The sequence below is a fragment of the Candoia aspera genome, chromosome 18 (assembly GCF_035149785.1).
Source record: "Candoia aspera isolate rCanAsp1 chromosome 18, rCanAsp1.hap2, whole genome shotgun sequence".
Taxonomy (NCBI): Eukaryota; Metazoa; Chordata; class Lepidosauria; order Squamata; family Boidae; genus Candoia; species Candoia aspera.
The window spans coordinates 2827550-2840753 of record NC_086170.1 but is presented as its reverse complement, the minus strand read 5'-3'; the positions used below and the strand labels follow the sequence as shown (position 1 = coordinate 2840753).

Sequence of the window (13204 nt, the reverse complement as noted above, 5' to 3'; positions counted from 1 at the left end):
CCTTATGTTCCCCATGCATGGCAGTGCTTCCTCCTTCTTTTGTAGATGAGAGCCGGAGGTTATGCAACTCAAGTGTGTGGTGGGATAGCTTGAGGGCCCCTTCTTAAAAAGAAGATTTCTTGACCCACCATGCAGAGAGACAAGCTGGTGGAACGGGGCTGTTGGGTACATATTCTGGGTTTCTTTCCGAGCAAATGCACAAAGTGTTGTGTTGCACGTTTGGGACAGGGGCAAACTGAGGCTGGGAAGCGCATTAGAAAGTACTGTGATGCCGCAATGTTGCACTTAGAAGGAGGAGTTATGCCAAAGGCCTCATGGAAAATGAGTTCTAAAGGAGGAGCCGAGCGAAGAACCAGAGGGGGCAACCTGCAAATCCTCATGGAAAGGGTTTAAAGCATATCAGGCAGCACAAGCAGAGGAACAGCTATTGAATAATTTAATAAGCAAGAAATCCAACCACCACACCGTAGGAAGCAGAAATATTCCAAGTCCCAATAATCAATTGGCAATCCTGATTCTTGCTGTGGGCAGATATAAGAGGAGAAAAACCAGTATTTCTTCCACCCCAACATCTGCAAGCCGACTACTGCTGCACTCCCAGTCATAAGTTGAAATAAATTCATAGTAGTGTCGAGGGTGACAATTGCCAAGTTAATTATTGGCAGTGCAGATATTATTGTTATCATCATCAGCTCCAGCTCCAACAGAAAAGTGGAGGTGTGTGCTGCCTTAACCTAGAAATTGAAGAAGGCTGACTTACCATTTTTTAATTCATTATTAGTACTGTTTTTACCGTCCTGCTGGAACTGCAGTGTTCCTGTGCTGCAGCGGCTGCGCTTCTGGACATGCAAGGTTGGCTGTGCAGTTCACTGCAGTCTCCTGCAGGCTGGGGGGGGGGAATGTTTCAGACCCACCAGCTCAGGCTGAAGACTGCACTGGAGGTCGAATGTCTTTTCTAAGAAGAACAAAAGAGAAATTCTATGCCAGGGATACAAGGTCATACATTGCCCACAAACCATGAGGTATTGGGGGTTTAATGTGTTGCAGAAATCTGGCTGTTGTAGCCGGCAAGCCACGGTTTACAGCTTAACCTCCTATAGGAGGCTAGTCCATTGTGGCTTGTTCAGTTAAACATGGTTAAAGCAATCCCGGCTCACACTGGGCCCAGTTTGTACTGCCAGAAAACCCTTTTTTCCCAATCAAATAAAGAAGAAAGGAGCCCAGGTCCTGAACACTTAAGTTGGCACTTGCCCCCACAACGTTCCTTAAGGGTAGACCTGTCTTTGGCGTGGTCCACATATTCCCTAAGCCACATTTCTTTGATTAAGCCACAGCAACCAGCCTGGTTCATACTGTGTGCCCAGCCCCAAATGATGGTTTGTCACCTACCCAGGTTGAATTCAACAATGCAGTAAACCACAATGCAGCTCTCTGTAAGGTTGCTTAGTCAGCAAACGTGAACCCAGCTAGTTATGCCAGTTTGTTCAGCAGGCAACCCACGCCTGCCAAGTGCTTCTTGGAGAAATAGAGTGGGAAGGAAAATAATGCACATGTGTTGGATTTAATAAATAAAATTTAGTTTATTGGAAACTTTCCATCACATGAACCAGCTAAGTGCCTCTCCCACCAGCTGCCCTCTGTAAGGGTCTACCCCCCAACTCCCATAATCCCCCAGCTGGATTGGATTCCCATAACCCCCTAGGCCATGTGCTGGTGGGTTATGGGACCCGGAACGCCACACCTGCGGAGGGCGTCTGGTTGGGGAGCAGCTAATGCAACTGCTGCGTAAATAAGCGACGCACGCACATCGCCTGTTAAGAGGATGCTTTTATGTTGTGCTTAAGGTAATACTTTGTTGCCGCTGAATAAATATACCGAATAAATAAGAATACAGCAAGGCTTAGAAATGCTAAAGAATCAAGGGAGACTCGCTCGCCCTCCCGCTTCACAACCGCCGGCGCCGGCTCGTCGTGAACCGTAAGCTTTTTTTCCCCCCTCCCACCTATTTGCCATTGGGAAGAGGAGGCGGAGCTGCCGGGCCAAGAGGAGGAGGGGGAGAAATCTCCGCGTTGGCACCGTCTCCCGTTTGCCCCGATTCCGCTTTGGGGCTTCTCCAACGCCGCCCGCGGGAGGGAGGTGAGTGGGTCTATCCTGCGTGGGCCGACAGCAAAAACTGGGGGCGCGGAGGGAAGGATGAGCTTGCAAAGAGGGGCGCGGGCCTTCCTCGCGTTCTCCTGTCGCAAAAAATAAGATCTGGGCATGCATTCCCCGTGTGCGCTTTGGAACGGCTTTCTTGCAAAAGGCGCCCGCTGGAAGGGGGCGCAGCAAGCTTGCGCGGTTGAGTGTCGTCAGGTTCCGTCCCAAAAGCGACTGGCAAGCCCGCTTCCGCCTTGCCACCCAACGGCTCGGCTTGCAGGCGCCGTTGCACGGGGTGCAGGGGGGGGGGACGCGTGGATGGGGCGCCTTACCGATGTTAGGCGCCATCTGGGTGGGTGCCCCCCTCTTCCTCCTCGTTTGCAGCCAGCCCTGCTGGACTGGGTGGGGGGGGGGCTTTTCCTGAACAGGCCATGACTTGCCCCCCCCCCGGCTTTGCCCACACAACCCTAAACTAAGCACGCCTTTTCTTTATCCTTTGTTACTGTTTTAATTTCTTCCCCAAATCTGGGGATCCCCCAACTTTGGTAGAATTCTTTGTACCTTCTTCTTTCCACAGGAAATGTCCCTTTTTGCTATGTAACCAACCTTGTTTGTTCTATTTAATTGGTAAACCATTAGCCAGCCATCCTCCCGAACTGCAGATCCTGCTGGATTTTTTTGCACATCAAGTGGGAATGGCTATACCAGGATTATGGGGACAGGCAAGACGGAGTAACTGGTTTTTCTGCTGAGTTTGAAACAGGTGGAGCAAAAATGTCCAGTTTCAGCAAAATGCTGCATAATTTTCCCTGGCTTCCTAATCTCCTTCCTTAAACTCTTTACAGTTCTCAACAGCGGATGGCTAATGACTGGAGATTGTATACACCGTCTTTACCAAACACTGTTTTAGTTTTGAGTCATTTTTCCCCCCAAAATAGCTACTTGCCTTCTTGCCAACCCAGGATCACCTCTTGGTGACCAGGCAGAAATGCTTCAGGGCAGCTGATTCTTTCAAAACTCAGCTTTGCTGAAGTCAAGGCACAATCACAAGGGGCTGAGTTCGCACATGCTGCAAAGCTGACACCAATCCAACACTGTGGGATAGTGGATTGTGGGAAAGCTGCTCTTGTGCCAAAACGGAGGCTGCAATTTTTTACAAATTTTTGTCGCAACTCTGAAACTATCATTTGTAGTGGCAGAGCTTTTGCCTAAGCCTTTTCCTGGCTCTGAAACCAACAATAATCTATTTTTTTCAGTTAGTCACTGTTCTGCACATTCAGAAGGTGCTGGGAGCAATGGAAATGGGTTCACGGAAAAAACAGCATCCAGGATGCAAAGGAGGGTTGGATTCACACAACCTGTTTTAAACTGGGTTCTAAATGAACCGTTTTCTGGGTCAGACTGTGAAAGAGCCAAACAGATTAGATTTGCATAGCAGCCTAAACAAACAAACAATCAAAAACCCTAAACAAGGTGAACGTCATCTAATTAAGCCTATTTTCCACATGCAGTCACTGACTTCCTTACTGACCTGGGTTAAGCATGTTGTGTGAACCCAGCCTAGATCAGCGAAGGTGTGACTAGAATCTCAAACTGCTATTTAATACATTTCTTTTCTTTGCCTTCTGAGAGGGCTGTTTCTGTACCAGGAAATTTTTTTTTTAATCTGCAAGTTTTTGTTTGACTAACCGTTGGACTGTGGGGGGTGTTGAAAGCTATTTTCCCCACTGTGCAAAGGAAAGTTGTCAAACAAGGAAGCATTAGCTGCCTGCCTTTAATGTAAATTCTAAATAAATATATAATATACACTTAAAATCAAACTAGATGTTCGCCAAGACTATTCCATGTTGATATGTCTGCAGAGAAACTAATGGTATTATATTGCCCTCAAGATGGTGGGGAGTGGGGGCACCAGTATATTTTAATCTACACATTTTTGAGGTTTAATTCCTTGTAAGGGAAAACAGGTTTCTGATTAGTCTCTAGATTGGTGTTTTTCAACCTCAGCAACTTTTAAGATGGGTGGACTTCAACTCCCAGAATTTCCCAACCAGCATGGGGAATTCTGGGTGTTTGCCAGATGCATTTTTTGTTCGATTCTTTTCCTGACTTGGAAAACGGCCTCATTCTTCATTCCTCCGCTTCCCTCCAGCTTGACCTGTGCCTAGGGATGCTTTTTAAAGGGACCCTTGCCGTGATTTTGCTTTGTGGGGTTTTCCCCACCGAAACCAGGGAATCCCGTGGCCACATCTCTGTGATCCTGCTGGGCGCCACTGGGGATTTGGCCAGAAAATACCTATGGCGAAGTTTGTTCCAGCTTTACGTGGACGAAGCGGCCCACGGGCACACGTTTACCTTCTATGGGGCCGCTCAGAAGGCCCTTGAGCCAGGGCGGAAGCTGATGTTTGATCGCCTGAAAAAGCTGGCCTGCTCTCCCGAGGTGCCTCCCGACAGATGTGCCGTGTTGAAAGACCAGTTCTTGAAGCTGACGGAGTACCACCAACTCCGAGGGGCAGAGGACTATGCCAGCCTTAGCCAGGGGATTAAGACCACCCTTGCCCAGGAAGACCTTGTGGAAACCGGCCGCATCTTTTACCTCTCCGTGCCGCCCTTTGCGTATGCTGAGATCGCCCGACATATTAACAGCAGCTGCAGGCCACCATCTGGAGCCTGGTTGCGGGTGGTGGTGGAGAAACCGTTTGGGCACGATTTGCTGTCCGCCCAACAGCTGGCAGACGAGCTCGCGTTGGTCTTCCATGAAGAGGAGCTGTACCGGGTGGACCACTACCTTGGAAAGCAGGTGGGGACCCTGGGCGAATCCGGAGGAGAATTTGGCGAGGCTCAAATCGTCAGCTGCAACACCTGGGGGGGGGGAGATGGATCCTGGTTTGATTGGGATTGAGCAAAATAGGGGGTCTCGTTTTTTAATGAGCTTCTGCCAACACCTCTAGATGCTTTGAAGTTCAGCTCCCATCATCCCCAGCCAGGGACCTTGTAGGATTGTTAAGAGGTTGGGAACGAATAGGGGCTGTGCTGCAAGGAAAGGAAGAGAATTGGGCTGGAAATGTCTTTTTTGACGTTCTTGAAGTTGGAAAGGGGGTGATTTTATGTAATTTGGCTTTTGTCCCCCCACTTGTGTGCTGACCCTCTGCTGTTGTATGTGTGTGAGAGTCAGTGAGTGAGTGTACAAAAAGGACAGGAAGTGACGGTGCCAGGAATCCAAGGTGCCAGGAATCCAAGGTCATTCCTTTGATTTTGTTGAGTAAGGATTTTCGTCCTGGGCTCCATCTCTGCTGGGACGGCTGCCAAACTCCAAAATTTCTCCACATGGCTTTTAATTTGATAAGCTGGCCGCGAAGTGTGCAATTTTCACTCCTCTTCCTCCGAGTTTTTTCCCCTTTTTTTCTTGTTTGGGGAGGATCCAGCTGTTCTGCAAGCAACAAATCTTACCAGGCGAGGATGGAAAGAGACTGCTGGGGAAAACTGGATGATTTTATTTATTTATTTTATTTATCTAATTTATCCCCGCCCATCTCCTCCCGTTGGAGGCCTCTGGGCGGTTTGGCTTGAACGGGGGCCGTGGGTTGGGAATTTCAGCCCTGTAGAAATAAAAAGAAAAGCGGGCCTCTGGGTATGTGCAGAGTGCATTTAGGATGAAAACCGGAGGGGTTTCTTGGGTGTAGGCGTGACAGAGCACAACAAAAGCCTGAAATTTTTCTGGATAACTTTCTCTCTCCCACGTATATTTTTGTTCACACTGTAGAACTTTAATTTCCTGAAAATTTAAATAGAGCTCCTAGCTAGTCAGGGTCCAGCTCCTAGCTAACTAGGTATATTTCTGACGGGATAGAAAACCACACTGTAAATTTGCTTCCAAATTTCCTGAACAACAGCCTTGACTTCCCCAAATGCAGGTTTTATAAAGGCCTGAGTCAACAATGTGAGGCTCTGATTTGACGAGGATTTGATTGGATCTTTGCGTTGATTGGGTCTTTGGAGTTGGGTCTCCCTGAAATTTTGCACTGTTTGCTTGCAAGACCCTGAGAAGACAGGGCCCTTGGGTGTGTTTTTCTCAAAATAGTGGCTTCCTGCAAGTTTCACCCCCCTTCTTCTCCCCCTCTTCAAGGCGGTGGCTCACATTTTGCCCTTCCGGGTCCAAAACCGACGGCATTTGGACCCTCTTTGGAACCGGCATCACGTGGACCGCGTGGAAATTGTTTTGAAGGAGACGGTGGATGCCAAAGGTATGCCAGCGTTTTGGGTCAGAGGGAGAAATCAGAGGGCGGGGGACCTAGTATTATTATTGGATTCTTGATTTAATTGATTCTCCTAGGGAGGTGATAAGCATTACCAACTTCCTCTGGTTTGTGCTGAGGTGAAGCCTTCCTTTGCAGGCCAAAAATCCCTGGGGGTAGAGCTGCGAAAACGGCCGTGTGTTTTGTTTTATTGACTTTTTATTTTATGCATGCCAGTCGCTTTTGATGACAGAATGGAATGCCAACGGCCTGACTCCGTGAGGGAGGACTTCCTGTGTGGTCATTGAAATCAGCCCTTCCTTAAAAAACAAGAGGACTAGTGACTTAACGTTAATTACACAGGAAGAATCGTAGCTGAATGGCAAAGCGCCCTCATTTTGCCCACAGAAAATCCTGCCATCTCCACGGAGCCTGGCTTGGGGGTGGGGAGATAGGATAGGAAACCTCATTTAAACCTTGGGAAGTTGTTATCGTTGGCAAAACAAGTGAGCTAGGGGACTGAGCTACGCTGTTTTCCTGCCCCCAGTGCCCAGATCTCACCTGGGGATAACCCCCCCCCTGCCAGCGCTGCCTTTTTCTGCAGCCTCAGAATGCGTCTGGGCTGCATGTGGTGCCAGCAATGCATTATGTTATTAAAAGCAACAAGCGCCCTTTCCCCAAAATGATCATTTTAGCTTGGCAAATTCCAGGTTGTTCTGCAGGAGGAATGGCTGGGGGAGCAAGGAGGAAATTCCTGGTGCCATGCACTCTGGTTTTGCATGTGCAGTCGCTCTTTTGCTGAAGGACAGAAAAAGGGGCTGCATGTTTTGCTTGCACTGGAGCCCATGTTCTTTCCTCCTCGGCTTGGAAGGCCCACTTGGCCAAAGATTCCCTCCTCCTCTTTCCCTCTTCTTCCCCAGCTTTGATCTCGAGAGGCAAAAGCTGATTTTCTCCCCATCCAAAGGATGCTGCAGCCAGAGAGTCCTCCTGACTCCACTGACCTGTTTCTCGCCTCTTTGCTCAGCTGGATGACCTTGGGGGTTCCCAAAGGCTAAGCAGGGACGGGCCCAGGTTGTCCTTGGATGGGAGGCCACCAGGTCATCCCACGCTAGGGTGGAAGGGCAAAAGAGCCATCCGGGAAGAGGGCAGGGGTGAGCGGTTTCTCTGCGGCTGCCGAGCAGGTCAAATAATTCTGTAAATTATAAAATACCTAAGCGTGGAAGGCTTCTAATTTTGCAAATTAATAAGTCCCTTGGCACGGTGTTGGCTTGGCTTTCTGGCCAGGCCGTCTCATCGCTGCTGTTCGCTTTGTCCAGACCACGTGGAGTTTTACAAAAAGTACGGGGTCCTCCGTGACATCCACCAGAACCATCTCACGGAGATACTGATGTCTCTCGCGATGGAACTGCCGGCCAACGTCACCAGCTCGGAAGACGTCCTCCGGAGCAAACTTGGCACATTCGCCTGCTTGCGCAGCCTGGAGAAAACCAGCGCCGTGATTGGCCAGTACGAAGCGTACAGCACCCACGTGAGGGAGGAGCTTCAGAAGGGGCAGGACTACTTCACCAGGACACCAACTTTTGCAGGTAAATCTGACACCCATCCCAGGGGGTCCCCTTCATCTTCGTTTGAGGGTGCCAGAAGCAAAAAGCAAGCCTGTTTATCGTTAGCAAGCTCCAAGATTTCCTTTTGTCCCTTTTAGGGTCACAACAACCCTATAAGGTAGGTGCGAGGTTCTGGCCCAGGCCCCAAATTGCCCACGGAGCATCTTGGCTCAAGGGGCGGGGGGCAAATAGGAATTTGGGTCCCCTCCAGGCCTCATCTAACAGCAGTGGAGTTCTCCTAAATTCAGCACGTCCTGCCTGGGAGCAGTGTGTCTTGATGCCTTTCCAAGGCTGAGTTGTTTAAAAAAAAAGCCAATTTTTTTGGAAGGGTTTCAAGTTTCAGACTGCTGAGGAAAGAGGAAGGAAAATAAAAGGAACTGCGATCTTTGGAAGGATTAAATTTTTGTTTACTTGCTCTGTGATTAGGGTGAAAATCCAAGTGCAATAGTACTATTGGGGGATCTGGGGGGAAAAAAGGGAGATAGCATAGGGGGCTCAGATTTCCCCAGTTCATGGCCTTGTTGAGGCATAAGTCCAGTCCCTGATAGGTGGCTAATGGTTTTGTTGGCTGGGGATGATAGGGCTGGTAATTCACCCCCATTTGGAGAGCCTCAGGTCAAGGTTGCTGAGCAGATTGGTGACCTCTGCTTGGAAAAACCGGTGCAGTTCGTCAGCTGTGGTTCATCTCTGCGGCTGGACTACCGACTCCCATGAGCCTGGTCTTCCCTGCCTTGGGGGTGCCTGGGATCCGTGGGTCAGAAGCCCTGTAGCCCACTGTTCTCTGTCACTTCAGGTGTTCTGGTTCATTTGGACAACCTGCGCTGGGAAGGCGTACCTTTCGTCCTCATGTCCGGCAAAGCCCTGGACGAACGGGTCAGCTACGCCCGCATCGTCTTCAAAAACCAGGCGCACTGTGTCCAGGCCGAGAGCGCCTGGGACCCCGAACACAGCCAGTGCAAGCCAAAACAGATCATCTTCAACATTGGCCACGGAGAGCTGAATTCGCCCGCTGTCCTGGTCAGCCGCAACCTGTTCAAGCCAGCCATGCCACGCGGCGCCTGGAAAGAGGTCTTGGATCGCCCGCAGCTGCACCTTTGGGGGCAGAGTCTCTCCGATTTCCACGTCTACGTCCCCGTAGCCGAGCGGGACTCCTATTCGTTCCTGCTCTCTGCAATCTATCACGGAAAAAAGGAATCCTTCATCACCACGGAGAATCTGCTGGCCTCGTGGGCTTTTTGGTCCCCGTTGCTGGATCAGCTGAGCCACGAGCCGCCCCGGCTGTATCCCGGTGGCCGAGAAAACGGGCACCTCCTGGATTTCGAGATGGTGGGCAGGGAAGCGGCTTTCATAGCAAGGGAGACCCTTGAGGTGATTGAGGCCGAGGATAAGCACAGCGCGGACAGATTCAAGACCCTGCTCTCCACGTTCCGAGAGAGCCGGCTGGTCACCGCCTGGGCGGATGAACTCATTGGCCGTCTGGCGTCCGACATAGAGGCCGCGGCGGTGAGTGCCGTCAGGAGGAGGGGGGAATTCCACTTGGCACTTTCGGGCGGGTCGAGCCCCTTGGCTTTGTTCAGGCAACTCAGCGGGCATCACTACGGCTTCCCCTGGTGGCAGACCCACGTATGGCTGGTGGACGAGCGCTGTGTCCCACTCGCCGACCCAGAATCGAATTTCGGCCACCTGCACCAGCACCTGCTCCAGCATATCCGGATTCCTTATTTCAACATCCACCCGATGCCGGTGCACCTCAACCGGAGGCTTTGTGTGGAGGACGACCGAGGCCTGGAGCAGTACGCCAATGAGATCGGAGCCTTGGTGGCCAACTCCAGCTTCGATCTGGTGGTCTTGGGAATGGGCATTGACGGGCATACGGCCTCTCTCTTCCCGCACTCGGTGGGCCTCGAGGGGGACCGGGCCGTGGTGTTTACCGAGAGCCCCGTGAAACCTCACCAGCGCATGAGCCTCACCTTGCCGCTCATCAACAAAGCCAAGCAGGTGTCAGTGTTAGTCATGGGGAGAAGCAAACACGAGATTGTGACTATTGTCAGCCGGGCAGGGAACGAACCCCAGAAATGGCCGGTATCGGGCGTGAAGCCCATAAATGGCCAGATATCCTGGTATGTCGACTATGAAGCCTTATTAGGGTGACCTTTCCAAAGTTCAGCGACAATTCCCAATGGTAATCCTTCAGCGTGTGGTGTGTGTGAAGATTGGCTGGGGGATTATGGAGAAAAGTGCCATTTTCTTTCTTATTGGACCCCCACAAACTGGGCTGTTCTTCTTCTAATTAAATCGTCTAATCACAACCAGCCAGGTTTTCTCACCACCCAGGAAGTAGCCTAATTCCTTGCTTGTCGGGACCTGTGATTTGGGGATCCCCTGCCTTTGTAGGCTTCATTTCAGACCTTGATGGCCCGCTCTTCCCTTGTTAATTTATCTAATTCTTGTTAATCGAGCCGAGATGGCATTCATTACTCAGCTTGTGGCGCTGAGTTCCACTGGCTAAGATTCAGATCTGGAAGCCTGCAAGTGAGGAATTGGAGATGTAGGAAATATTTTCCAGTTCTTTCTACTGTCCTGGTCAAGTTGTAACTTGGCTGTGTGCCTCGGTTCCCCTCTCTGGGGAACTTATAAAGCAACCTACCTCACAGACCTACCCACAGTTTAATCCCAGGTAAAAATATATATATTCTGCACTGCAAAGAGGTCTATTGCCAACAATACAGTTTCAGAATAAAACTAGGCAAACTGAGCAGGTATTTTGATGTTCAGCTAAGGACCAACCTCAGGTTTGTGGGATCTTGCCACGCATTTCTCCTTTTGAGAATGGAAAAATGCAGCTTGTTTTTGGCCTGTGTGGAAGTTTTGCTGAGTTCACAAGATCACACCCCTGCCCAGACAGAGATGGGTTTTACAAACTGCTGGTGTCCCTCTGATTTAAGTCAACGTAATTCTGCCCTAGATTTTTTATTTTACTTTATTTTATATTTAAAATTTAGTCGCCGCCCTTCTCACTCAAAGTGCGACGAAGATCAGAGAGTTAGCCTGCTATGTGGTTTTTCTTTGGTGTCAAAAGCAGTTCCTAAAACGCTCTTGGGGCAAGTGGAAAAACAGAGAAATTTGATTCTACCACCAGGTGGTGCCATTTCCTAATTCTCCATCAGAATTTCGGTGGGAATAGCATCTTCCCAGCCAAAAAATGCGACCCTGGGGGTGATGCCTGGAGGGCACCAACTTACAAAAGGCTACCCTAGCATAAAAAACCCTAGGGGTCAAACCACAAACTGCTTTTTCTGAATTTAAAACCAGAGATGACTATGCTTGGTTGGAAAGAACGTCAACTCACACAGAGACACGCCTTGCGAGCATCTAGAGCAAGTTCTTGCAGCGTGGAGTATCAGTCGGTCAGCCTGTTTGGAAATTATTGCAATAAGAGGAATGTGCCTTAAAAAGCTATCCCCTGCCGTGGTGTTTTTCAAAGTTGGCAACTTTAAGGTGTGTGGACTTCAACTCCCAGCATTCCCCAGCCAGCATGGGGAATGCTGGGAGTTGAAGTCCACACATCGTAAAGTTGGCAAGTTTTAAAAACACTGGTTTGAACAGATGTTTTCCACCTGCGGTTTTGAATACTACTGATGTTTTTAAACTAAATCTCCCTGTTTGTCCAAAAGAATCAATGTTCAGTATTTCTATGCCTCGAATAAGTTTTAAAACTTCGTAAAAGGAAATGTCATCATTGTAATAAATTGTTTGCTCTTTGATTCAAAGAGAAGCAGTGTGTTTATTTGGGTTTTGCTTGTGGGAGACTGCCTGCAGCCAGGGAGGCTCTGTTTGGGTCCCTGTGATTAGGTTCAGCTCAGTTGCAGAATCCCCCGTGTGTGAACTGCGTTTCAGTTCAGTACGGCCCAGCAACCCAGCCGTTGTGGCTACGGAGCGTGTAAAGCCGGTCCAAGCGTTGCATGGGCGGGTGTGTGAGGCTCCACCGTGATCTGAAGTTAGGTTAAGAAAACAAAACAAGCTTTGGTGGAACACAACGGTTGAAGACGCAGTTGCTTGGAGATAAGGAAGAACAAGACCGTTCGGGCCAAATCAAACAAAATTGAAATCCCTGATGCTGGAAAGGGTTGAGTAACTGGAGATACCCAGCTGTGGTGACAAGGCCAGGCTGGCCCAGCCTGGCACCTTCTGCACACAGGAGCTTGCAATGCCTGATTTCACCCGTCCCCAGCTGGCTGGGGATGATGGGAATGTCACTCCAGGTAGGCAGCCTTTCCTGCCCACCTCAGTTTGGGAGTGGTGCCCGGATTGGCAAAAACGGTCTGTTTGGCACTCCCCCCCCCAGTGCAAGGAGGATGGGGAAGGTGTAGCACACTTGGTGAAGGTGGGGCTGTCATCTTTGCAGGCCCAAACCAGGAAGAAATGCACAATTTTAAGGGAAAGGGTGGGGGGTGTTCCTCACCTACCAAAGCAGCTCAGCCACTGTTTTGGGGACTAACAAGTCTTACACCCCCCAAAATTGCTCATTCGTTGAGTGAAGCTGGATTTGGTAGATTCTATGTACCTCTGTAAAACCCTGCCCCAACTATGATTAACACACCATCCCCAAAATAGGTATAATATCCACTTCCCTGCCATCGCTCTACACCAGACTTCCCCAACCGGGCACCCACCACAGTGGTCCCCAATACATTGGCAGGTATATTGCCTTGGAATGTGGAGGTTTTGCAAACCAGAGCAGACCAGAAGTTTGCTAAGTGTCTTTGGGCCCACCTTGCAGGGCTGGTGTGCAGATAACACTGGAAAGGGAAGCATTTTTGGAGGAAAAGAATATTAAGGCAACAAGTGAGTAGTGCGTTTAATAACACTAGTGATCCTAAGCTGTATAGAGACTTGCCACCTGCTAAAAAGACCTGCCATGTTTCCTTCCCAAATCAGTTCGCACAGGACTGGAAACGTAACCCAGCATTTAAGTTTAACACTTGCAAGCAGACTGCCAGATCAGTTCACGTCTGCCTTTAATATTTCCAATATAGTACGGAAAAAAGTTTCGGCTTTGCTTCAGTGTTAACTGGACGCTGAAATGTGCTTTAGAGGGAGGAAAAGTTAAGAGCTGCCGGTTTTTTTAAAACGACCCTGCCGTCTTTCGGTGCCACAGGCAGGGGGAGAGGGAAACTTCCACACTCAAATTAAAGGAATGGTGGCCTAATTTAACTTCTCCTTCATTTC

The 13204-nt window shown here is 49.6% G+C and overlaps 1 protein-coding gene across 1 annotated transcript; it reads left to right on the top strand.

The window, feature by feature from the left end:
- The first annotated feature begins 2043 nt into the window (after positions 1-2043).
- On the top strand, positions 2044-11736 carry H6PD (hexose-6-phosphate dehydrogenase/glucose 1-dehydrogenase). Its single transcript, XM_063317413.1, has 5 exons — positions 2044-2136; positions 4289-4936; positions 6263-6380; positions 7688-7957; positions 8769-11736. Exons 2-5 carry the CDS (start codon positions 4307-4309, stop codon positions 10124-10126), a joined length of 2376 nt encoding a protein of 791 aa, XP_063173483.1. The 5' UTR covers positions 2044-2136; positions 4289-4306; the 3' UTR covers positions 10127-11736.
- Positions 11737-13204: the final 1468 nt, after the last annotated feature.